Here is a 27,223-nt window from a genome sequence, read left to right on the forward strand (position 1 = left end):
TGTGACATTTTTTATTTCATTTAGAAGAATGGACCATTATCATGCACTTAAATAGCGAACGGAGGATGCTTTTCCCATGGTTCATTTTCATGCCAGCCAGGTGAGATATACTCCTGTTTTAAAGAGAAGCAATGTGCTTCTAATATTTTTTTTAATATTTTTTTTAATATTAGCGAGGTTGAGAAATATAGTAGGCCTAGCCAATAGAAAACTATTTTTAAGAGGCGATCAATATTTTCTCACGCAAATGCACAGCCTATAGAAATGTTGTGCAACATGAGCTCTCATGAAGTGTTTGATTGGATTTTCAATTACATTTGTATTGATGTAAGAGTGATTAGAGGGACAACAAGAGTGCAGAGTATTAGGCAGTCAGCAAGTTTGGTAGGCTACTAATGACCATAGCAGCAGAGCTAGGAGGAGCCTAATTACCATGACTAAACGGTCACATGGAATTTGACTGCCATCATGACTTGTGACCGCATGTGTGGCGGTAATATGGTCACCATAACAACGCTTTTAGAAAGTATTCAGACCCCTCGACTTACTGCACATTTTGTTAAGTTAAAGCCTTATTCTGAAATGTATTTTTTCTTTTTTTTAACTCTGCAATCTATACACAATACCCCATAATGACAAAGTGAAAACAGGTTTTGATTTTTTTTTTTGCAAATGTATATATATTTTTGGGAAACGGTAATATCTTATTTACATGAAAGTATTCAGACTCTTTGCTATGAGACCCGAAATTGAGCTCAAATGCATCCTGTTTTAATTGATCATCCTTGAGATGTTTCTACAACTTGTTTGGAGTCCACCTGTGGTAAATTCAATTGATTGGACATGATTTGGAAAGGCACACACACACACACACACGTCTATAAAAAAGGTTCCACAGTTGATAGTGCATGTTAGAGCAAAAACCAAGCCATGAGGTCAAAGGAATTGTCCGTAGAGCTCCGAGACACAAATCTGGGGAAGGTTACCAAAAAAAATGTCTGCAGCATTGAAGGTCCCCAAGAACACCCTTGACTTTCAATGTAAAAACACAGATTTGTTGTCAGACTCGCTCAACACTCCCCGATGATGGTATGAGTATATAATGAATAATAGGCTTATAATAGTAGCCTAACAATAATACATTGAACAAAAAATATTAAAACGCAACATGCAACTATTTCAATTCATTAGGCCCTAATCTATGGATTTCACATGACTGGGAATACAGATATACATCTGTTGGTCACAACAACAAAAAAGTAGGGGCGTGGATCAGCAAACCAGTCACTATCTGATGTAACCCCCATTTGCCTCATGCAGTGCGACATCTTCACATAGAGTTGATCAGGCTGTTAATTGTGCCCTGTGAAACGTTGTCCCACCTCTCTAATGGCTGTGCGAAGTTTCTGGATATTGGCGGGTAACTTCAATACGCTGTCGTACAGATGACATGTCACCCACATCTGGATCGATGTGTACGACAGCGTGTTCAAGGGGTGACATGTCTGGTGAGCAAGCAGGCCATGGAAGAACTGGGACATGTTCAGCTTCCAGGAATGGTGTACAGATCCTTGCGACATGGGGCTCGGCATTATCATGCTGAAACATGAGGTGATGGCGGCGGATGAATGGCACGACAATAGGCCTCAGAATCTCGTCATGGTATCTCTGTGCATTCAAATTGCCATCAATAAAATGTGACCGACCGGCTCGATTCAGTCTTATGTAGCAAAATGTGAAATGTTATTTTTTTACATTGGATGAAAGTATACACTCAGAGCTAGAAATGGTATATCATACACTACAGTTGAGGAACAATGGGAAAGTAATTCTGCTTTGAAGGTTGATAAACTTGTAACCTCACTTTTGAGAAAATGAATCTTGAATGTTTTGGTACCTACTGGAGAGCTTCGTCTACACCCATTCAGCGTCATACAAACCCTTTTAAGCTTTAGCCCCACCCATCTCTTTAAGGATTCACTGTGGGGCTAAGTACTAAACAACCAAGGATTTCAAGACTAAAGGGTGGTTTATACTACGGGTGTGTTCGTAATCTGGAGTGTCAGTATGCTCTTGGGGTTCGTAAACTCAGAGCGTTACGGTCTGGGAGCGTTCAGCGCGAACACTGGACGCAGTCAAGCACCCATACTAACTGGCTAACGTTGGCTAGCTACTTCCAGACACTCTGACCATTTTACTCGCCCTAGCACAGCTGGTTAGGCTGACACCAGCCAAGTGCATATGCATTGTCTTCAGATACACCAACCCAAGACATAAGCCCAAGTATTCATTGCGGAGGAAGGAGATGGAACGCAGGTCATCCATGCACCAAACAGTGATGCGTGAAACGTCTTTTCACGGGCAATAGCCACAGCTGCTGGGCTGAGAAAACCAGTAACAGTGTAAACCAGTGACTTTACTAGACCTAACGAATAATGAAGGCTCTGGTTTCAAATCGTGTGCAGAAAGCTATCCACCAGGCAACCAGTGTTGAGCAGGGCACGGGCAGGGATTGGACCTGAGTTTTTCCATCTCTCCTGTCTCTGTCTGGCTCCATAGAGAAGACAGGAACACAAGGCCAAAAAGCCTCTGCCACTAATGCACTGACTGACACCTTTCACACCATCACGCCAACCCGGACCGTACGGATTGCTTTGATTTACACTTTTTAAATGCCATCGCGACGACTGGAATCATACAGTGCGGTCTCAGAGGTCGTGTGTCAGACTGTCCTTTCTATCTCAATTCCAGCCATTATGATGGATGCGTAACCAAACCAGCATAGTACAGCTCGGCTCAGCTCATCTCAGTAGTGTGAGAAGGGTATTACAGAGTACTAGAGGTGTGCAGTCTATCTGCGTTCCAGGCACAGGAGGTGAATCATGCAGCAACCATCAATAAATGCATAACAAACGGAAGAAATGACTAATGCAATATGGCCAGCTGTTAATATCTGAGATTTCCAGCATACAAAGGATCTAAGCCAAATAACTGCTCTGTATGGCACTGTTGCTTGATAGATTCAGACCGAAGTAAAACAGATCAATTGTATACTAGGCTGAGCCTAACTCATTCAATAGACTAAGCCCATGTCAAAAGTAAGCCTAGGTCTATAGCCAGAGTCATGTATACGGCTCTAGTCCATAGGCTACAGTTTGCTTCACTCCACACACTAAAGGAAATCAAACCAAATATGGCAGTTTGGGGTAAATGGCTAGAAAAGCAGACAGAGGAGAGCACTGCATTGCATCCTGCCAACTCTGTATTTCTCCTGCTTTCTGCTGATGCTGCAGGGAAGGGTGACATCCATCCCTAAGATTGTTAAATAATAACACAAAAAGCACACTACTATTGATGAAAAGGACATTCAAAAGCGCATGACTATTCCAAATAAAATCTGTGGTTGACATTACATGGCAATTATTTATATTATGCTGAAAGGGAGTAAAAATCTACACATTTAGTCAGACCTCTTTTCGGCAGACATTTCAGTTGGAGTTAGTTTCCATGGGCGACTCAACCACATCTTCCTTCTCTACATGCCAACGCTAGGCACTGTGGACAGGCCAGGCACAGAGGTCTAATTGTAGCCGTACCTCTCATTTCCCTTTGCCACCTAAAAGATGTCACACACATTAGCAATACAGATGCAAAATACATTCGGTATCTGTCAAAAAGGCCAACTAAAACCAAACCGTGCCAATGGCGGGCTCTCAGTCTGCAACTTATACAAACTTTGCTTGCTAAAGCCTTGACAGATTAAATTAAAGAAATATATAAAATTCATTTTTTTGCATACTTCTGCAATGCATTGTCAATGGGGGAAAATACAACTAATGGCATTGAATAGGAAAATTCCCTGTATGCAGGGATGTACATTTGAAGTCAGAAGTTTACATACACCTTAGCAAAATACATTTAAGCTCAGTTTTTCACAATTCCTGACATTTAATCCTAGTAAAAATTCTGTCTTAGGTCAGTTAGGATCACCACTTTATTTTAAGAATGTGAAATGTCAGAATAATAGTGGAGAGAATTATTTATTTTAGCTTTTATTTCTTTCATCACATTCCACGTGGGTCAGACGTTTACATACACTCAATTAGTATTTGGTAGCATTGCCTATAAATTGGTTAACTTGGTTCAAACGTTTTGGGTAGCCTTCCACAAGCTTCCCACAATAAGTTGGGTGAATTTTGGCCCATTCCTCCTGACAGAGCTGATGTAACCGAGTCAGGTTTGTAGACCTCCTTGCTCGCACACGCCTTTTCAGTTCTACCCACAAATGTTCTATAGGATTGAGGTCAGGGCTTTGTGATGGCCACTCAAATACCTTGACTTTGTTGTCCTTAAGCCATTTTTCCACAACTTTGGAAGTATGCTTGGGGTCATTGTCCATTTGGAAGACCCATTTGCGATCAAGCTTTAACTTCCTGACTGATGTCTTGAGATGTTGCTTCAATATATCCACATAATTTCCCCTCCTCATTGCAAGCATCCCCCTTTTTCCTCCAAACATAACGATGGTCATTATGGCCAAACAGTTCTATTTTTGTTTCATCAGACCAGGGAACATTTCTCCAAAAAGTCCGATCTTTGTCCCTATGTGCAGTCGCAAACCGTAGTCTGGCTTTTTTATGGCGGTTTTGGAGCAGTGGCTTCTTCCTTGCTGACCAGCCTTTCAGGTTATGTCAATATAGAATTCGTTTTACTGTGGGTATAGACACTTTTGTACCCGTTTCCTCCAGCATCTTCACAAGGTCCTTTGCTGTCGTTCTGGGATTGATTTGCACTTTTCGCACCAAAGTACGTTAATCTCTAGGAGACAGAACGCGTCTCCTTCCTGAGCGGTATGATGGCTGCGTGGTCCCATGGTGTTTATACTTGCATACTATTGTTTGTACAGATGAACGTTCAGGCGTTTGGAAATTGCTCCCAAGGATGAACCAAACCCTTGGAGGTCTACAATTTTTTTTCTACGGTGTTGGCTGATTTCTGATTTTCCCATGATGTCAAGCAAAGAGGCACTGAGTTTGAAGGTAGGTCTTGAAATACATCCACAGGTACACCTCCAATTGACTCAAATTATGTCAATTAGCCTATCAGAAGCTTCTAAAGCCATGACAACATTTTCTAGAATTTTCCAAGCTGTTTAAAAGCACAGTGAACTTAGTGTATGTAAACTTCTGACCCACTGGAATTGTAATACAGTGAATTATAAGTGAAATAATCTGTCTGTAAACAATTGCTGAAAAATTACTTGTGTCACGCACAAAGTAGATGTCCTAACCGACTTGCCAAAACTATAGTTTGTTAACAAGAAATTTGTGGAGTGGTTGAAAAACGAGTCTAAAGGTCTCCAACCTAAGTGTATGTAAACTTCGGACTTCAACTGTAGGCCAGAACATTGGGCAACTGCTTGCCAACCAACAAGGGGAGTCTTCACATACAGTACTGACAGGAAATCACACTTACCTGGAAAGACCGCATATCTAACAGGCATTGTGTATAAATGGCAATGACAGTGAACCCAGGCATGGCGAACCGGATATTCCATTTCCTTATGAGGCCCCAGTGAGTCGTACTGGCTGTCAAAGGCTTTCACATCAAAATATAATTGAGTTCCTTAGTACTGACTGAGCCCTAGATTCTCAAGGCAAAGCAAAGCAAACTCAACCGTGGCTGCCAGGATCCTGACCTCACCCCAGAGATAACCTGGTCCAACTAAACAATGTATTAAACATTGTCCTGAGGCTGGTAGAGCTGCAGCTCACTTCAGCTAGCTGGCTCTACTGAAGCACACAGACAGTACAGCCAGGGCAGGCAGAGGGGATTCCTTGGTTTGTGGGATACAAAGAAAAAGAACAGTAAAGAGGAAAATATTAAAGGGACAAAAAAAAACAGGAAGCAATGATGTTAAATTAAATAAATCAAGGGAGGAGGAGAGGAGTGTGGGTTGGGTTGCCTATCTAGTAAAGGGCCTGGATTGGCATCCTTTTAGTCTGCATTCTAGCTAGGGCTGTCCCTGACAAAACAAAATCTTGGTCGACCAGGAAGCACCTGTTCTTTCGACCAATCAATGTCAATTTTAAACGTGTATTTTTCCATATATAGACACACCCTGTGTTATAATAAAATCAACTAAACTCAGCAAAACAAGAAACGTCCTCACTGTCAACTGCGTTTATTTTCAGCAAACTAAACATGTGTAAATATTTGTATGAACATAAGATTCAACAACTGAGACATAAACTGAACAAGTTCCACTGACATGTAACTTATTCCTGAACAGGGGGGGGGGTCAAAATTAAAAGTAACATTCAGTATCTGGTGTGGCCACCAGCTGCATTAAGTACTGCAGTGCATCTCCTCCTCATGGACTGCACCAGATTTGCCAGTTCTTGCTGTGAGATGTTACCCCACTCTTCCACCAAGGCACCTGCAAGTTCCCTGACATTTCTGTCACCCTCTGATCCAACAGGTCCCAGATGTGCTCAATGAGATTGAGATCCAGGCTCTTCGCTGGCCATGACAGAACACTGACATTCCTGTCTTGCAGGAAACGCACAGAACGAGCAGTATGCCTGGTGGCATTGTCATTCTGGAGGGCTGTCAAAGGGGGGGAATTGGCTTTAGCCCTCACCCTCTGATCCAACAGGTCCCAGATGTGCTCAATGAGATTGAGATCCAGGCTCTTCGCTGGCCATGACAGAACACTGACATTCCTGTCTTGCAGGAAACGCACAGAACGAGCAGTATGCCTGGTGGCATTGTCATTCTGGAGGGTCATGTCAGGATGAGCCTGCAGGAAGGGTACCACGAGGGAGGAGGATGTCTTCCCTGTAATGCACAGCGTTGAGATTGCCTGCAATGACAACAAGCTCAGTCCGATGATGCTGTCATACACCACCCCAGACCATGACGGACCCTCCACCTCCAAAATCGATCCCGCTCCAGAGTACAGGACTCGGGGTAGCGCTCATTCCTTCGACGATAAACGCGAATCCGCCCATCACCCCTGGTGAGACAGAACTGCGACTCGTCAGTGAAGAGCACTTTTTGCCAGTCCTGACTGGTCCAGCGACGGTGGGTTTGTGCCCACAGGCGACGTTGTTGCCGGTGATGTCTGGTGAGGAACCTGCCTTACAACAGGCCTACAAGCCCTCAGTCCAGCCTTTCTCAGCCTATTGCGGATAGTCTGAGCACTGATGGAGGGATTGTGTGTTCCTGGTGTAACTTGGGCAGTTGTTGTTGCCATCCTGTACCTGTCCTGCAGGTGTGATGTCCGGATGTACCGATCCTGTGCAGGTGTTGTTACACGTGGTCTGCCACTGCGAGGACGATCAGCTTTCCGTCTTGTCCCCCTGTAGCGCAATCTTAGGCGTCTCACAGTACGCACATTTTATTGCCCTGGCCACATCTGCAGTCCTCATGCCTCTTTAGTGTCCTAAGTTTTCATAACTGTGACCTTAATTGCCTACCGTCTGTAAGCGTCTTAACGACCATTCCACAGGTGCATGTTCATTAATTGTTTATGGTTCATTGAACAAGCATGGGAAACAGTGTTTAAACCCTGTACAATAAAGATCTATGAAGTTATTTGGATTTTTACTAATTATCTTTGAAAGACAGGGTCCTGAAAAAGGGATGTTTCTTTTTTTGCTGAATTTAGATGCACTGAGCTTGTCTGATGCTTTAAAGGTCCCGCACAGTAATCCTATTTCCAATGTAAAAATAGCCTTTGGTTCACCAAAACATCACCCATAATACTGTTTAACTACTAAAATGTTCAAAATTGAAGAAATGTTTACTTATCGATTAGGAAGTCCTAAAGAACAAGCTGAGTGGGCGGGGAGCTTATATTCATGAGCTCACCTTGACTGACAGCTCTTTTAAACGCCCGTGTGGTCATTGCCAGGTAACAAGGTAAACAATGTGCCACATGTCATTCCAAGCCTAAATAGTATGTCTCACTCCCTTTTCTCTACAAAATGCTCTAATGGTCAACAGAGCTGATCATGGACTTTTGGATATCTGACTAACAGCAGCAATACACAATTGCATTTCTATTGTTTCGTAACTAAATTACAGAATACAGTTTACTGATACACTTCTTCACAAGAATTAGTAAAGGGTCGGCAACCTTTTTCCATGTGGACTGACACTACACAATTTACCTTAACATTTCTACCAATCTGTGTGTCACAGTTATGCTTTTCATTCGCAACTTTTCTTGGAAAAGTTTAATTTAAATAATGTTTTCCTATCTAAATCCAAATGAAACAAATGTAAAAGTTTAAACTAATCTAATGCAAGAGCGCCTCCCTCTGCAAAATACACCCGTGAGAAATTGGCAGCTAAAAGAACTTAGCGCAGAAAGCAGAGCATGCACACACACACACACACACACACACACACACACACACACACACAATGCAAGTAACTTTATTACCAACTAGGTACAAATATCCTACATAAAACCAACAAATATATTGCCGGTAGAAAATATCCTGCTAAAAATAAATATCCTATTAATCACGTCGGCTATGCATGGCAGTTTGTTCATGTTCTTGCAAATCGCATTCATCTCTCTATCGGCCTGTCTGCAACAAACTCATCTACACTGAACAAAAATATTTTAAGAAATGCAACATGCAACAATTTCAAGGATTTTTTACTTGGACTTCATATTCTGTCTCCCCCCTTCTCATAGGCCGATATGGACAATGTCGTTTTCATTGATCTGTTTGTCAGTGTCAGCAGATTAGGCTACCCTGTAATTAGTCGTATAAAAATATATTCTGCTAAATGTCTCCAGTCATAAAGTGTAGTAGAATTGCATGAAATGTGTTTATAAAAAGGCCCCATTTTTTCCCATGCAAAGAAAGAAGAAACGCATCTGATATTGCCTAGGCCTACACTACACACACACACACACTCAGCCATGCATTGAACAGTGAGTTATATTATTAGCCTACATTATGACTATGCAATCTACTCATCACATTATGAATACAACGCTACAAGGCAAAATGCAGACTTATGACGCATAGAATGTTTTTTTTTTTAGTAGTACTATGATAAAATGTGCATTTTTAATGGTGAAAATTTGCTTCCCCAAACTTGACACTCACGCGCCGCCTACGTATGCCAGGTTGTAAAGCGGATTAATGTGCTTCATTTTAAGAATTGAGGAATAAATATAGCAGCAGAAGAATGCTGGGATCATCTTTTAAATAGTGGGTAGTCAAAACTCATTTCATGTGCGATTGCACAATGACTGGGCTTATAGGAACACCCGTCACTAGGCTCTGTACGCTATCTGCTCTCTAAAGCTGTTCCAGGGGTCCTAGGCCTATAAGCTACATTGAGTTATTAGGCCACTTCAGTTGTGATACAAACATTATCAACACATATAGGCCAGGCTACATGTGTGCGACTATGATTTGAAAAAGTTGCAAAATATAATTGCTGGGCTTCATTCAAAAGTGATAGTGTCACCAATCGGACATTTCTTACATTTAATCTTGTCTTTAATATATACTAAATCGTATAGGTGTTTAATTTGTTTTGATTTAGAATGGACCATTAACATGCACCTGTCGGAACAGGGGCAAAAAATACATGTAATCTATCCACTTAAATAGCGGATAGATTCCCTGTAGCTCAGTTGGTAGAGCATGGTGTTTGCAACGCCAGGGTTGTGGGTTCGATTCCCACGGGGGGCCAGCACAGAAAAGAAAAATGTATGAAATGTATGCATTCAATACTGTAAGTCGCTCTGGATAAGAGCGTCTGCTAAATGACTAAAATGTAAAAAAAATGTAGAATGTTCCAGTGGTTCATTTTCATGCCAGACATGAAGGCTAAACTCCTGTTATAAAGTGACGCACTGTGCTTAATATTAAGAAAATTGAGGAATAAATATAGTAGGCCTAGCCTATGGAAAGCTGATGGGATCCTCTTTTTAATAGAGGCCATCAAAACTTCCTCATGCAATTGCATAGCCTATATAAATATTGCACAACATGAGCACTCAAGAAGTGTTTGATTTGATTTTCTATGGCATTTGCATTGACGTCAGAGTGATTAGAGGGACTGTAGAGTGCCGAGTAGCAGGCTATTAGCGACTGGCCGTTAGCATGTTTGGTAGGCTTCTAATGACCATCAGCAGAATCAGAGCAGTTTTGGAGAAGCCTAGTTACCGTGACTAAAAGGTCACATGGAATTTGACTGCGGTCATGACTTGTGACCGCTAGCGTGGCGGCAATATGGTCAACGTAACAGACCTACCTATGTTCATGTTTCTGCACATAATAATGTACACACTAATAAAGCAGCTCGCAGTTTTGGGTTCGCACCGAGAAACGCATGGCAGGATCAACTAGGGCAGTGTTGCCCAACTGGCGGCCCACAGGTGATTTTATTTGGGCATTCAAGTTGAGCAAAAATAAAATATATACATTTTGCCATTATGGGATATTGATGAGGAAAAACATATATTTAAATCGATATTAGAATCAGGCTGTAATGTAACAAAATGTGGAAAAAGGGAAGGGGCCTGAATACTTTCCGAATGCACATGAAGAATGAGAATTGAATCACTTTCTTGCCAATTAAGGAATATGGATTTTTCATGCTAGCAATTGTGCCTGCATGTCACACTGTAGCAACATAACATGAACTACAAAAATAATGCTTGAAATCATCTTTCACAGCTCATTCTTCAATGTATTTTTGTTAAAATTTACCTGGCATTGTTTTACAGATGCCATTTGTGTAAATATGACATCTCTCAGGTGGGCTTAAAGGGTTTAGTAGCACAAAAAGCACTCTACGCAAAATGTAAATGGCAATAAATAAATAAAATATTGTTCAATACTAACTTTGCATCATATTTTATGAGTAGACTTTGCTATTCTGTCTTTTTCACCATTAAACCCGGTATGCTCCTATTAAGCCCGGTATGCTCCTACTAAGCCCGGTATGCTCCTATTAAGCCCGGTATGCTCCTATTAAGCCCGGTATGCTCCTATTAAGCCCGGTATGCTCCTATTAAGCCCGGTATGCTCCTATTAAGCCTGGTATGCTCCTATTAAACCCGGAATGCATTGAAACACATGGGGATAGCGTTGCTCTCCCTAATATTCATTGAACATGAGCATACATTTGTTTTTCAGATTTAAGCCAATTAGAACACACAAAAACTACAGTTATGCATACTACGCATGTAGCCTAGGGCTGTTGCTTTGACCGTATTACCGCCACTCAGTCATGACCGGAGGAAAATTCCATGTTAACGTTGAGTCACAGTAATCTCCATTTATGCACTGTGAACATGCATTGGTGGCATTACCCAACTCACTAACGATCATCAGGTCACTGATGGCCTGGTACTCAGGGCTCTATTGTCCCTCCATCAGGTCGCTGATGGCCTGGTACTCAGGGCTCCATTGTATTTGCATCGATGTTAGATGGACAATCTAAAACCACAAACACTTCTCATCAAAACAGTATTTTCCTTGTAAAAAAAAAGCTAATCTCACTGTGATTGATCAATTTGAAGAAAGTAGTTCAACAGGTTGAAACTGAGTGGAAAACATGGTAGTTGTAGATGTTGTTTTAAAGCCTAAATGGACAATGCTTTCTAAGCTGAAGATAAATAATAGAGTTTACGCATAGGCATAATGAGTCCATGCCCCCCCCAAAAAAACTGAAATAAAATTATGATTGTGCCGTTATACAATACATAGCCTACCATACACGACACCATTTTTTAAAATGTATTTAAGAAGTACATTTGGTGTAGCCCATCTTCCTAATTTAAAAAATGTTATTAACGGCCTTCGAGTGTAGAGTGTATTATTATGCATACTGGATGGACTGGTTACCTTATGCTACGCTCCAAACTGTCTATCCATGAGTCTGGGAGAGAACGTATAAGCCTAGGCAATGGGGCGGCAGGTAGCCTAGTGGTTAGAGCTTTGGGCCAGTAACCGAAAGGTTGCTAGATCGAATCCCCAAGCTGACAAGATCTGTAGTTCTGCCCCTGAACAAGGCAGTTAACCCACTGTTCCTAGGCCGTCATTGTAAATAAGAATGTTCTTAAATGACTTGCCTAGTTAAATAAAGGGTAAAAATAAGTTCCAAAAATTATATTGATTCATTGATTGTGCAGGGCGGCTAACAGAGTTTGCCTACAATTATAGTGAATTTCTATAGGATTTTGAATAGCCTGACATTACCTTAAGCTACAGAATCTCACCACTGTGCGTTTCCATCTCTCCTTCATTCCTTTCTAGAGCACGCAGAGATAGAGGCTGTTAACAGTTGAATGAAACATGTTTTGTTGTGAAAACATGTTCCCGAACAGATTTCACTTGGTTTCCAAAATTAAGCACTGAGTAGCTGCAGGAACTGGGTTGGAGAGCCCATGGCATAAAGAGTTTAGGCGGAAAATCACCTGGCGGCATGCTCCTCAAAACAGTGGTTGCTGCATGGAGTGAAACAACCAGAGTAGCCTACCCAGCAAAAATGAACAGTCGGGAAAGCGGCCTCCAATTGCTATTCCTGCACATTTGATAAAATGGGCCAATCTAAACTATTTTAACATATTAAGACAAGATCAAATTGAAAATAGTCTGATGGATAAAAATATGAAAACTTTTTTCAGCCCGAGACTTCCCCCCCATATCATCATGCAGCCCATATATGTTTTGATTTCTAAGACATTAAGGTTTGTATCTTTTACAGCTAAAGTTGCCAAATAACTCAATCTAGCGTATAGGACCTGTTTCAAAGGATCACTCCTACACTCAACATAGTGCGTATATGACGGAACAGCCGCACACAAGCCTGAGATCCACATGCGCAATGCCAAGCATCGGCTGGAGTGGTGTAAAGCTCGCTGCCATTGGACTCTCGAGCAGTGGAAACACGTTCTCTGGAGTGATGAATCGCGCTTCACCATATGGCAGTCTGACGGGAAAATCTGGGTTCGGCGGATGCCAGGAGAATGCTACCTGCCCAAATGCATAGTGCTAACTGTACAGTTTGGTGGAGGAGGAATAATGGTCTGGGGCTGTTTTTCATGGTTTGGGTTAGACCCCTTAGCTCCAGTGAAGGGAAATCTTAACACTAGAGTATACAATGACATTCTAAATGATTCTGTGCTTCCAACTTTGTGGCATCAGTTTGGGGAAGGCCCTTCCCTGTTTCAGCATGACAATGCCCCCGTGCACAAAGCAAGGTCCACACAAAAATGGTTTGTAGAGATCAGTGTGGAAGAACTTGACTGGCCTGCACAGAGCCCTGACCTCAACCCCGTCAAACAACTTTTGGGATGAATTGGAACGCCAACTGCAAGCCAGGACTAATCGCCCAACATAAGTGCCGACCTCGACTAACGCTCGTGGCTAAACGGAACCAAGTACCCGCAGCAATGTTCCAACAGCCTCCCCAGAAGAGGGGAGGCTGTTATAGCAGCAAAGCAAGGACCTCCATATTAATGCCCATGATTTTGGAATGAGATGTTCAACGAGCAGGTGTCCACATACTTTTGGTCATATAGTGTATTTAAATCAAATATTTTGTCTCATACATTTAAAAAGTAAAGTCATTAAATTTCACAACATTAACCTTTAATTTTATCTACAAAAATTAGGATAGTATATGATAGAAATGTCCAAACTTAGATTTTGCTGGGCTTAATAGGCACACTTACCCTATTCCCACGCATAAGAGAGATATACACTGAGTATAGAAAACATTAAAACATGCTCTTTCCATGACAGACTGACCAGGTGGAAGCTATGATCCCTTATTGATGTCACTTGTTATATCCACTTCAAAATCAGTGTAGATGAAGGCTGGTTAAAGACAGATTTTTAAGCCTTGAAACATGGATTGTGCAACATACCACCCTGCATCCCACCGCTGGCTTGCTTCTGAAGCTAAGCAGGGTCAATTCTGGTCAGTCCCTGGATGGTAGACCAGATGCTGCTACAAGTGGTGTTGAAGGGCAAGGAGGAGGCACCCTTTCCACTGGTCAAAAAAAATATATATATATCCAATGCCCGAGGGCAGTGATTGGGGACATTGCCCGGTGTAGGGTACAGTCTTTCGGATGGGATGTTAAACAGTGTCCTGACTCTGGTCACTAAAGATCCCATGGCACTTATTGTAAGAGTAGGGGTGTTAACCCCGGTGTCCTGGCTAAATTCCCAATCTGGCTCTCATACCAATCACGGTCACCTAATCATCCCCAGATTACAATTGGCTCATTCATCCCCTCTCTCCTGTAACTATTCCCCAGGTCGTTGCTGTAAAATACAACGCGTTGTCACTCAACTTACCTGGTAAAATAAAGGTAAAATAAATACAAAATTGTGTGCGTGCCATTCTGAGGGTGAATGGGCAAGAAAAAAAGATTTAAGTGCATTTGAAAGGGGTATGGTAGTAGGTGCCAGGCGCACCGGTTTGTGTCAATAACTGCAACGCTTTTACTTTCAACAGTTTCCTGTGTGTATCAAGAATGGTCCACCACCAAAAAGGGAATCCAGCCAACTTCACAACGGTGGAGTGAACATGGGCCAGCATCCCTGTGGAACACTTCTGACACCTTGTAGATTCCATGCCACAATGAATTGAGGCTGTTCCGAGGGTAAAAGGGGGTGCAGCTCAATATTAGGAAGGTGTTCCTAATGTGTGGTATACTCAGTGTATGTGAAAGTATACAAATGAAAGCAAGGTTTTAAAGGATTGTTTTAGTCAAATATATGTTTGGCCTTCTTGCTGTCAATTTGCATGTTCCGGCCCGCTGACCATCCGCTCCAGGAAAAAATATTCTAATAATTATTTTTTTTTAATTTTTTTAAATCAGCCCATGGCTGAATCTAGTTGATCTCTGAACTAGGGAATCAGTGTAACGTCAGCACCCACGTCCTGGGGTTGAGGATGGACGGAATGAAAGATTTGGTATAGCTCAGCATTAGCTCAAGGAAGAGGCAAAACATAGACTTATGTTAGGCTAGGGAGCCCAATGTGCCAAGTGTCTAAATATAAATATATAAAAATAAAACTGGGTGGTTTGAGCCCTGAATGCTGATGGGCTGACAGCTGTGGTATATCAGATCTTATACCACGGCTATGATAAAACATGTATTTTTACTGCTCTAATTACATTGGTAAGCAGTTTATTTATAATAGCCAAGTCTTTATTTAAGCAATAAGGCACCTTGGGGGTTTGTGGTATATGGGCCTTATTGCTTAAAAGAGTGGGCTATGGCAGGAACAAAGGCCCATACCAGGCAAGTTCCAACAGATCAATCCAGCCATCCCATTCTGCCAGCCGGTGAATTAGTTCTACCAAACATGTGATCAAACTCAAGGAAACTACCAACTAGCAATTAGGATTTAAATATAACATTCTGTTACTAGAATGCAGCTTTTGTTAAAAATGCTATTTCAGACAGCTTCTGGCTCCTATTCCAGGATTTCCAGGGCATGACCATTTTTAAAACTAGGCCCTATGGAAACACACATACAGTGGGGGGAAAAAGTATTTGATCCCCTGCTGATTTTGCCCACTGACAAAGAAAGGATCAGTCTTTAATTTTAATGGTAGGTTTATTTGAACAGTGAGAGACAGAATAACAACAAAAATATCCAGAAAAACATGTCAGAGATTTTATAAATTGATTTGCATTTTTAATGAGGGAAATAAGTATTTGACCCCCTCTGAAGTCAGAAAGATTTCTGGCTCCCAGGTGTCTTTTATACAGGTAACGAGCTGAGATTAGGAGCACACTCTTAAAGGGAGTGCTCCTAACCGCAGCTTGTTACCTGTAAAAAAGCCACATGTCCACAGAAGCAATCCATCAATCAGATTCCAAACTCTCCACCATGGCCAAGACCAAAGAGCTCTCCAAGGATGTCAGGGACAAGATTGTAGACCTACACAAGGCTGGAATGGGCTACAAGACCATCGCCAAGCAGCTTGGTGAGAAGGTGACAACATTTGGTGTGATTATTCGCAAATGGAAGAAACACAAAAGAACTGTCAATATCCCTCGGCCTGGGGCTCTATGCAAGATCTCACCTCGTGGAGTTGCAATGATCATGAGAACGGTGAGGAATCAGCCCAGAACTACACAGGAGGATCTTGTCAATGATCTCAAGGCAGCTGGGACCATAGTGACCAAGAAAACAATTGGTAACACACTACGCCGTGAAGGACTGAAATCCTGCAGCGCCCGCAAGGTCCCCCTGCTCAAGAATACATATACATGCCCGTCTGAAGTTTGCCAATGAACATCTTAATGATTCAGAGGACAACTGGGTGAAAGTGTTGTGGTCAGATGAGACCAAAATGGAGGTCTTTGACATCAACTCAACTCGCCGTGTTTGGAGGAGGAGGAATGCTGCCTATGACCCCAAGAACACCATCTCCACCGTCAAACATGGAGGTGGAAACATTATGCTTTGGGGGTGTTTTTCTGCTAAGGGGACAGGACAACGTCACCGCATCAAAGGGACGATGGACGGGGCCATGTACCGTCAAATCTTGGGTGAGGACCTCCTTCCCTCAGCCAGGGCATTGAAATTGGGTCGTGGATGGGTATTCCAGCATGACAATGATCCAAAACACACGGCCAAGGCAACAAAGAAGTGGCTCAAGAAGAAGCACATTAAGGTCCTGGAGTGGCCTAGCCAGTCTCCAGACCTTAACCCCATAGAAAAATCTGTGGAGGGAGCTGAAGGTTAGAGTTGCCAAACGTCAGCATCGAAACCTTAATGACTTGGAGAAGATCTGCAAAGAGGAGTGGGACAAAATCCCTCCTGAGATGTGTGCAAACATGGTGGCCAACTACAAGAAACGTCTGACCTCTGATTGCCAACAAGGGTTTTACCACCAAGTACTAAGTCATGTTTTGCATAGGGGTCAAATACTTATATCCCTCATTAAAATGCAAATTATTTTATAACATTTTTGACATGCGTTTTTCAGGATTTTTTTGTTGTTATTCTGTCTCTCACTGTTCAAATAAACCTACTATTAAAATTATAGACTGATCATTTCTTTGTAAGTGGGCAAACGTACAAAATCAGCAGGGGATCAAATACTTCCCCCCCCCACTGTAGCTCACTATATAGACGATAAAAGCACCCTTAAAATGTCAGCGAGCTTCCCCATCACAATGCCAGGAATTCTGGTTGTGCGGAGAGGCTCTCAGGAGCAGGAGCCTGCCTGGAGCTGTGATGAGGGCAGGCAGTGTGATACAGATAAGGTCCCATCTCTCTCTCCAACAGAAATTATTTAGGGAGAAGATAAGCTTGACAGGGCTGGAACATAGTGTCTGAGTGGTAGGCTACCCCTGAGTGCAGGACGGGGGCAAAATATCACAGTCAAAACAACAATGGGCAAAAGAGCAACATCACTGCTTTCGGCTAAGGCAACAGCAAACTAGCCTGGGTGCCAGTCTGTTCCTGCTTTCTTGACAACATTTGGCATGGCAATTCCATAGGGAGTTGGCAAGAGAGCAAAAACAGATTGGAACCCCAGACCCCGCCAAGGCTAGCGGAAAAACACCACAAAAAGTCAAATCAAGTTAGAGACAGATAACCAGCCTTAGAAAACAGCTAGCATTGTGCTTTTTGATGGAACTGATTAGCCTACTCATAGCCTAGCAGCTAAACATGTTGAAAGCTGCTTTACGAGGTAAATGTTAAAAGCAAAGCTCTCAGAAACATGAAACTACCAACGGCCCACATCATTTTGGTTTTATGGGTGGAGAGAACACACCCAGCTTGCTACCTCAGAGCAGAGGCCGGGGCAAGCAGCTCTGACTCTCTCCAGGCGCAGGCAGCACGTACAGAATGGCGTTGGGACACACAGGGGACTCAAGGCCAGTCAAAGACAAGAGGTTATTTGATTAGCATGGAATTTTATTAAGCTGTGGGTGAAGAAGCAGAGTGGTGGTGGAGAGGGGGTTGAAGCAAAGGCTTCCATTCATTGAGGGAGATTGCAGCTAAGGGGGAAAAGAGGAACAACACCCTTGTGTGTGTAGCTGCCCTGGGCTTGAGCTTCGGAAAAGTCGCCACAGCTTTTTGCCATTAAGTCAGAGCAGAGCCGGAGTGTGTGCGTTAGGTGAGTGCCTTTCTCTATGGCAGGCAGGCAGGCAGGCAAGCGAGGGAGGGAGGTCAGGGAGACTAAACAACTGTTCTTCTTTAAAAAGGGAGTTGTTTTTAATATGGCTAGCAGCCCTGGCACCCTCCATGTAGATGATAAGAGGCTGTCTGCGCTCTTTAAAAAGGTCCTAACTTCTGAATAGTGTCTGTCCCTCAAATCTCAACAAATCTAAAACCGTGAGAATCGCAATACATATCGTATAGGCACCTAAGTATCGTGATGATATTGTATCGTGAGGTCCCTGGCAGTTCCCAGCCCTATTCATTCTTATCACACATTTTAGGCAACTTGCTTGTGGGTCTTTCTATAAATAAATGGGGCCAATTTTGACACACTAGGACCAAAACTTAAAATGGTTTCAAACAAAAAATATATATATTTTGATGCAGTTACAAGTGTGTAGTTAAAGGAATATATGCAAAATCTCCCATAACTCCACTTATACAACATTGGCCTATGACTATACATAATTTACAGGGTTCATACGGACATTGGCAAGTCAAATTCAAGGACTTTTTCAAGCACTTAATTGTAATTTAAGGACATCAATGTTAGACAATTGTATAATTGTACATATAGGGCGTAATACAAACCCTTCCCCAAAAAGCATGTAAAGTGTAAACAAAATAGGCCATTATCACAAAGGTTTTGTTTAGGCCTTGTTTTAGACCTTGCCAACGCATTGATATTCAAATTATAATTACTACATTCTAAAATATGAGCCAAGTTGGAGTCAGCATTAGATGTTGTCATCTTCATAACAGCACGTGGTTTTACCGCAACAGTTTCGTAACACCCTTCAACTGAAGCGGCAGGAAACAAACGAAAGTGGCAGAGATAAAATAACAGATATAAGGGAGAAGGAAAACGTATAAATTGCCTACAATAATTACAAGCACCAAATAAAGGAAATGTCAGATTTTCAAGGTAGGCCTATTCCAGTACTTGAACTTCTGAGCTCCAAATTCAAGATTAAGTAGGCTACTTCAAGCCCCTTGTATTGTTTAAATTAAAAGTTGTAACATGGAAACCAAAATGTATTTATCATGTTATTTAATCATCAGAAGATATTGTGAAGACGAACACGAGGCTATGTAATTTCTTGGCATTCTATTCAGAATTATTAATAAGAATAGTGTTGAATGTTGCACAATAGTCTATCCTACACAATTGCGCACAGTAGACTCAGTGTCATAACCTCATTACCTTGACGCTTTCTCTGTTAAATCTAATGAGACCCTGCTGTAAATCTAGCATTAGTGCTTTTTGCGGTCGGTCCGGTTTGGATAAATAAAAAAAATAAAAAAAAGCTAAAAATAGTTAACATTCAATTGCCAAAACATTGATCATATCTGTATTTTATTTTTTTAACTGTCAGGTCCACATTGATGTCGACCCAATAGAGAACTAGGAAATTACTATGAAATAATAAAATATGATTTAGTTATTTGATGACTAATTTTTTATTGCTTAATCATCTCAGTTTTCAGCTGTGCTAACATAATTGCAAAAGTGTTTTCTAATGATCAATTAACCTTTTAAAATTATAAACATGGATTAGCTAACACAACGTGCCATTGGAACACAGGAATGATGGTTGCTGATAATGGGCCTCTGTACGCCTATGTAAATATTCCATAAAATATCTGCCTTTCCAGCTACAATAGTCATTTACAACATTAACAATGTCTACACTGTATTTCTGATCAAGTTGATGTTATTTTAATGGACAAAAAAAAAAGTGATTTTCTTTCAAAAACAAGTGACCCCAAACATTTGAACGGTAGTGTGTGTGTGTGATATATATATATATATAAATAAATCTGTCCGACAGCTAGATCCAGGATTCAAGTTCAATGCGTAATTTAACTGATTAATGCTTAAATATGTGATATAACTTACACTGCCATGAATGCAAGGACAGAAAAGTAATGTTTTTTATGTCACACGACTTTGGACAAATACTTCAAGACACCCATCATGACAAAGGCTTAAAAATAGGTTTCAAATCAACTCCTGAATTTTATTGAATATAGCTATGTTCAACCCTTATAGCTGAATGTAATGACAATAAAAAACCTGCAGATTATTATCAATGACTTATCAACAGCTGTAGCAAGTTGTCCAGCATACCAAAACCTCAACGGTACCCTAGTTCATAGAAAGGCCCTTATAGGTTCATACCTGTCTGCATAACATTGCCGGTGCTTAATACAACTACAGGAAATTCAGGCTAGTACTTTACATTGAGTTACATTACATACTGCTTCACATGGATTATTAAATGAACCGAGTCCTCGGGAAGCAGACAGTAAGCGATATCCTCAAAGCCCAATTTACCAAAGAGGCTAGTTACAGTGTAACCACACATATGGACTACTTAGATGTCACACTGGCTAATATGCAGAGGCTTTCGACTACCATGTGGATCGAAGACATCAAGCCTTCACTAGAATGCTCTGAATGATATTAACAGAGACAAAGGCTGTGTTACAATATCCACACGTGATTGTCACTTAAAATGCATGCCCAATACAATGCTTTATTCTAAGTGGTATGGACATTCATAGGAACATAAGCAGACACAGAACAGACCCTGACTGAGGCTACATCACAGTCTTCTCTGGGGGAGAAACCTCAACAACAGTTTTGTTTTCGGTTTGCATGATTGATAGACTAGACTCGAGTCTGGAGGTGTTCCTCTGAGGTTTAGCACGTGGCAGTCTGATACAAGTTACATCATGAGCTGGGAATGAGTGACACAGTAAAACGTCAGGGCAGGCAGACCCAAGCAAGTTAACTGATGCAGCTGGGTTGGCAGGTTAGAACAGGCGTGATGCTACCACTTCAGAGGATATTACAAAATAAATGTCCATGTATAGGCCTACTCTCCAAAGAGTTTGTTCTAATATTGCCTGTACATCACAAAGGAGGCCTTCAGGCAGACAGCCCCAACCCCTGTCACATTTGGTCCACTGTGCCTTTTTACATGCCTTTCCTGTTCTGGTTCCATACACTATGATTGACAACCAAAAGCCCAACCTGGTCTCGGAGCATTTTGTATTATTCTGTACATAAATTCCAGACACTCCATTTAGCACATGTTCCATTTCGTATGGTATGTATTAATTTGTGGATGTCCATCACCCATTTCGTATGATGTGTTACGAATTTCCAAAACGTCTATGTTACGAATTCTAGATAAGTGGCTAGCGTTAGCTATGCTAGCGGTTAAGGTTAGGGGAAGGGTTAGCTAAAAGTGTTAAGGTTAAGGGACAGGTTAGCTAACATGCTAAGTATTTGCAAAGTAGCTAAAAAGTAGTAAGTAGTTGAAAAGTATGTTAATAGCTAAAATGCTAACTTTGTCCATGATGAGATTCAAAGTAGCATCCACCTTACTTTCGTTTTTGGATAGAGTAACGATCTGTCCTATGTAACCATTCCATACTAATTTGAGTGTTCTGTGAACATTTACTGTGTTATGTCTTGTCTATGAGAGCAGGCTGCAAAGTCACCATGGTCAAGGTTGGACTGTCTGTCCATCTTCATGGAAACAAAACTACACTGTACAGTTATTTATTATTATTTAGACTGCAAAATACCCTCGGGTTCAAATAGCATAGCACCTTCACCATCAACAGCGCTGACGATTTTAAAATAGCTACTAGTAGTAGTGAAATGTGTCAATTGTAATTACATCAATAATCAGACATACCTGTATTCAACTTGATGATGTTGGTTTAAAGTTATTCAGCCATTCTAGCATAGATACCTGATAAGAAGTTAACTAGTTAGCATGGACATTAATATATATATAAATAATATTAACATATATATTAATATATTTACCTCCCTTATCTCACCTCATTTGCTCACATTGTATATAGACTTATTTTTCTACTGTATTATTGACTGTATGTTTGTTTTACTCCATGTGTTATTATGTGTCGAACTGCTTTGCTTTATCTTGGCCAGGTCGCAGTTGTAAATGAAAACTTGTTCTCAAATTGCCTACCTGGTTAAATAAAGGTTAAATAAATAAATAATAAATATATATATCGATTAACTAACGGTTCCCGGAAACAGTAAAAAAAAAATACTGGAATGACGATATAGATATATTTTATTTCCCTGACTGATCAAAACAGTCACTCGGCAGCAGACATAACTTTAGTGAGCAATATGTTTGTAATATCAAATCGCAATAAAAAAAACCGTTATGTGTTATTGGAATAACGTTACATATAATGTAGAATCGCAATACATATCGTTTAGGCACGTACTTACGTATCGTGATATCATCGTATCGTGAGGTCCCTGGCAATTCACAGCCCTACCAACGTTACATCTCATGGTTGTTTTGGATGCCACTTCTTCAGCTTGTTAGCCAAATAACGTTAGCTGTTTAGCTAACAGGTAGTCAACGTTAGTTAGCAAGCTAATCTTCAAGACGTCGGCTGGCTAACAAATATAGCCTATAGCAGGCAGCTATTCATATAGCTGACTACACCAGGTAGCTAGAAAGTTGAGTAGGAAACTAACGTTAGATTAAATAACTAACGTTAGCTAGCTAATTTACTCAAACCAATTTCAACTTGGCTAACGGTAGCTAGCTTACTAACACATTCATTACCTAGTTAGCTAAATTATGCTAATGATAGTTAGCTAATTCAATAACATATCTAGCTAACGTTAGCCAACTTTAGCGAGCCAAGCTTATCGTCAGGTTAACGCTAGCTAGTTTACTTACCAAAAGGCAATCAGTGTTTATTTCCGACTTCGGGTCCTTCAACATGGCATCGATTTTCTCAAAACGAGCCTCCAAACTTTCTCCAGCCGACATTTTTGCAGACAAGTAGAGTTCCACGCCGGTGCTATAGCTAAATAAAACGAGTTAGCAATCTAGCTCAATTTAGCTAACGTAGCTAGTTAGCCTAATGTTATTTCCTTTGCGTGAACTCAGTGTTTAGCAAGAACCCGCAGCTTCAATCAAAGAAACGTGTCTCTTCTCTCCTTTTCACTGACCATGAAACGTTTAAAGTGGCGTTTGCTATTCAAAAGCCACATTTTCAGAAAAAATATTTTCCCAGTTCAGCCAGGTTTTGCAGACAATTTCAGCAATTCAAAAGAAGTTAACTTGCTAACGCTAGCTAAATTAACTTGGCTAAATGCATCAACAGATTAGTCGGCGTCCACAGGATGCCGCAGAGGAGTTGTGCAGGATTTAAAAATATATCGATACATCCAAAGAGTAAAACTTAAATACAGTTTTAAAAATCCGATAGGATGCAAAGTAGCCACATTACTCCCAGGCTTGTGTCCATATACCAGTGTAAGGCCCTTGCAAACAAAAACTATAAACGAGTCTGACAGCTGCAAAGTAGAAGTGGCGGAAAAACAATGATCCTTCCAAATTTCGATCAGTTTAAAACATCGTCTTGTTACAACATTTCATTGCCGTCCGTTCGCAGTAAGCCTCACATTGTCATCGGCCATCTATATTGACCGATACAGAAGGACAACGTTCTGGTTCTACATAGATAAATCTGGTTTTGATCTAACGTTAGCTATGTTATTTTTCGAAAAACTAAACGATGCCCGATTTTCTCCCACCGCCTGACCAACATGTCCGCCTTCCTGTTCAAACACCCGGAGAAGCAACTTTGAAACGTCAAGTACTGCGCATGAGCCCCAGTGGAGGCTCGTTGAAGGAGTTTACCACCATAGACGGTATGGAGTTTACCCAGGCTGGGTTGTGAGCGCACGATCGTGATGATGACAACGTGTTGTAGGGCCCAGCTCAAACACGCCCCTCTTTACAATATACATGTCAATGTAAATTCAACATAAGGAGGCCCGGCCAAACCCCATTCAAAAGTAGGCAAATACATCCTGCTTTATCTAGCCTTTCAGACTGCCACCCAGCCAGTACTTCAAAATCAAATAGAGATTTCCAATCAATCTACACCGGTGTCAACACTCAGCAGTGTAAAATCCCAGTTTACAAAGGAGTTTGTGCATGAGCTAGGCTTAGTTCTCAACATAATTCTGCCCCAAAACAATGCCAATTTCTCCCAACCAGTTTCATCTGGGCTTTGAGGGTAAGCGTTGATGCTGTCCTGTGATTAGCAGTGTTCAAATATTTTTGCTTGTCCATTGTGCTCCCGAGTGGCGCAGCGGTATAAGGCAATGCATCTCAGTGCTAGAGGGGTCACTAGACACCCTGGTTCGAATCCAGGCTTCATCACAACTGGTCGCGATTGGGAGTTCCATAGGGCGGCGCGCAATTGGCCTAGCGTTGTCCGGTTTATAGGCCGTCATTGTAAATAATATTTTGTTCTTAACTGACTTTTTAAATAAAAATAAAATTTCCAGCGCGCCTCACCAGGGTGCTGTTGTTGGAAAGACGTATCGCTCCACCAACGTTCCGTCACAAAAATAAAATCTAACATAAATCATGTAGCAGATATAGGATATGGTAGAAAGAGTATGTGGCCTTTTTTTGTAGGCTGGAGATAAAATGTATGACAATGTAATGAGACGGACACTTTTTACATCATGCAGGTTTATCCGATCAAATAGCCTAACCTACAAAATGCGCTGTCATGTTAACAAACAACATATCCTAAAAACAGGCCAGGTCGAAGTAAAATGGACAATCACAACTGTTGTCCAGGAGTTTCACCCCATTGTCATGATCAGTGGTTTGAAGTTGTATCTGTTCATTTCTGCTAAGCTAATCATAACGAAAAATAAAATCGTTATGCAGTTCCCGCTGTGTAAACACATTGCAAATAGCCTCATGATAACTCCTGATAAAGTTGGGTAGCTGATTTTCAGAGCTTAAATAGCTAAATTAATTAGTCACAGGAATCAGGACTAGTAAAGCCAATGCAACGGCCTGTTTTGCAAATGGTGGGGCTACCACATGGATTCATACAATTCCATTGTGGGCTGACTTGGTAAACTACACCCCAGTAAGCAGAGCTGATGTCTTTTGGACATCTTTTTTTGGTGTTTTGCAAACGGTAGGCTTACCACATAGATGGGCAAAATTCAATTTCAGGCAACAATGTAGGCTACACCTACAGCGGTCTAAGGAAGTGCATCTCAGTGCTACAGACCCTGGTTCGATTCCAGGCTGTATCACTACCGGCTGTGATTTGGAGTCCCATAGGGCGGCACACAATTGGCCCAGCGTCGTCCGGGTTAGGCCGTCATTGCAAATAAGAATTTGTTCAAAATTAACTGACTTGCCTAGTTAAATAAAGATTAAATAAAAATTAAATAAATTAGCACAGACCAACTCATACCATTTTTTTTTGGTGCAGTCTTGACCAACCTTGATTTCCACATACATATGGACATTGATTTTTGATCTAGTCCAGAACAAATCTGAACCAATCAAAGAAATGTTTGATACAGATTTTGTCCGGTCTGGACCAGCTTTGATTTGGCCCAAACATAGACGTCTATAAATGTCTTTTCAACTTTCATTCAGAACCAAAAATGAGTCTTATTTCAACATCCAGAAAATACATATTTTCAACATCTGGAAAATACTTTCATTCACAAGCGAAAATTAACCTAATTTGCTTGGTCTGCCTAGGGCGGCAGAATAGCAAGAACATGCTCATGTAGCCCAGGTATTGCCCCCAGGGGTACACCAAATAAAAATGTGATTCACATTTAAATATATGTATATATATATATATATATATATATATATATTATTTAATTTATTTTTTCCCAACAAGGTTATACATTTGGGTGAGTTTTTTTTCTCGCCTGAGTAGCCTCGTTTCACTGCCAAAAATACAATTAAACCATCTAAAATAAAATTAAACCATCTAGGTGTTCAGCGAAATAACAACACAAAGTCAAATACATGTAGCGTGGTCAAATAATTAACATCTAATCACATTAACCGTTACTCTTGCTCGGGAATTCTACTAACGGTCCATATGTAGCCAAACGTAGCTGCTGCTCATGTTGGAATCTGTACTGATGGCGCAAAAGTCATGACAGGGAGACATAGTGGAGTGGGAACCGTGTGCAAGCAGTTGCTCCCGACGCCACTTGGGTACACTGCAGCATCCACCGAGAGGCTCTTGCTACCAAGGGAATGCCTGACAGCTTGAAAGATGTTTTGGACACTAAAGTGAAAATAGTTAACTTCGTTAATGCAAGGCCCCTGAAATCGTGTGTATTGTCTGCACTATGCAATTGTAACCAACTTCACATAAGCCCCCCCCCCCCCCAGGAGAAAGGCACACGGACACCCACACTTCAGGTTGACTTGTTTTTTTCTGCAGTAAAAGATATCAAACAATGATGACAGGCATTGACAGGACGGTCACAGCCACACGTTCACTGCTCTCAGAATATCTCTCTGACTCAATCCACAAAGTGATCGTATAGTATAAATGCGTTGTGTTTAGAAAATAACAAAAATACAGAAAAGCATACCTGCAGTAAAAGATATCAAACAGTGATGACAGGCATTGACAGGACGATCACTGCCACACGTTCACTGGTTAGGTAGAACACAAGATATATTTTAGATAGGTGCAACAGTAATGATACATGCCCTCAATGTGAAGTGATATTAACACATGAATACAAAGCACAAGTACAACCCTTTTCATATAAACTTTTTAAGGTAGTAAGAAAATAAACATTCACTTAATATTTCAATAAATCACCTGAAGCAAATAATCTGCTAGCAATAGCTAGCTTGACATTACAGTGCACTGACGGACGGTGCTAGTCAGCTCGTCATTAACATGGCTAGCTAAACCAGCAAAAACGGGGTTAACTTGCCGAAATAGGCCTTAAATATATCAACGGTAAGATAAATATATACATAGTCACATTCACTATTGAATATGAACCCGTTTTCCAAATACACTATTATGTTATACAGTTTTAAAGCGTTTTTATGTACAGAGGAAAGAGACACAATACTGCTCTCAGAATATCTCTCTAGACTGAAGAGCAGGCAGACAAACTTTCCAAATAGGGGAGAAGCAC

At 41.1% G+C, this 27,223-nt stretch overlaps 1 protein-coding gene across 2 annotated transcripts in view; it reads right to left on the reverse strand.

The window, feature by feature from the left end:
• The window catches only part of LOC106600432 (rho-associated protein kinase 1), a 64,228-nt gene extending 40,370 nt beyond the window's left edge, over positions 1-23,858 (reverse strand). For both annotated transcript variants that reach the window (XM_082973459.1, XM_082973458.1), the window contains exon 1: positions 22,941-23,858. In XM_082973459.1, the coding sequence (XP_082829585.1) occupies positions 22,941-23,033 (93 nt within the window). In that variant the 5' untranslated portion in view covers positions 23,034-23,858. The remainder of the gene's footprint in view (positions 1-22,940) is intronic.
• Between the last annotated feature and the right edge of the window lie 3,365 nt (positions 23,859-27,223).

Source organism: Salmo salar, chromosome 03, assembly GCF_965601325.2.
Source record: "Salmo salar chromosome 03, fSalSal1, whole genome shotgun sequence".
Lineage (NCBI taxonomy): Eukaryota > Metazoa > Chordata > Actinopteri > Salmoniformes > Salmonidae > Salmo > Salmo salar.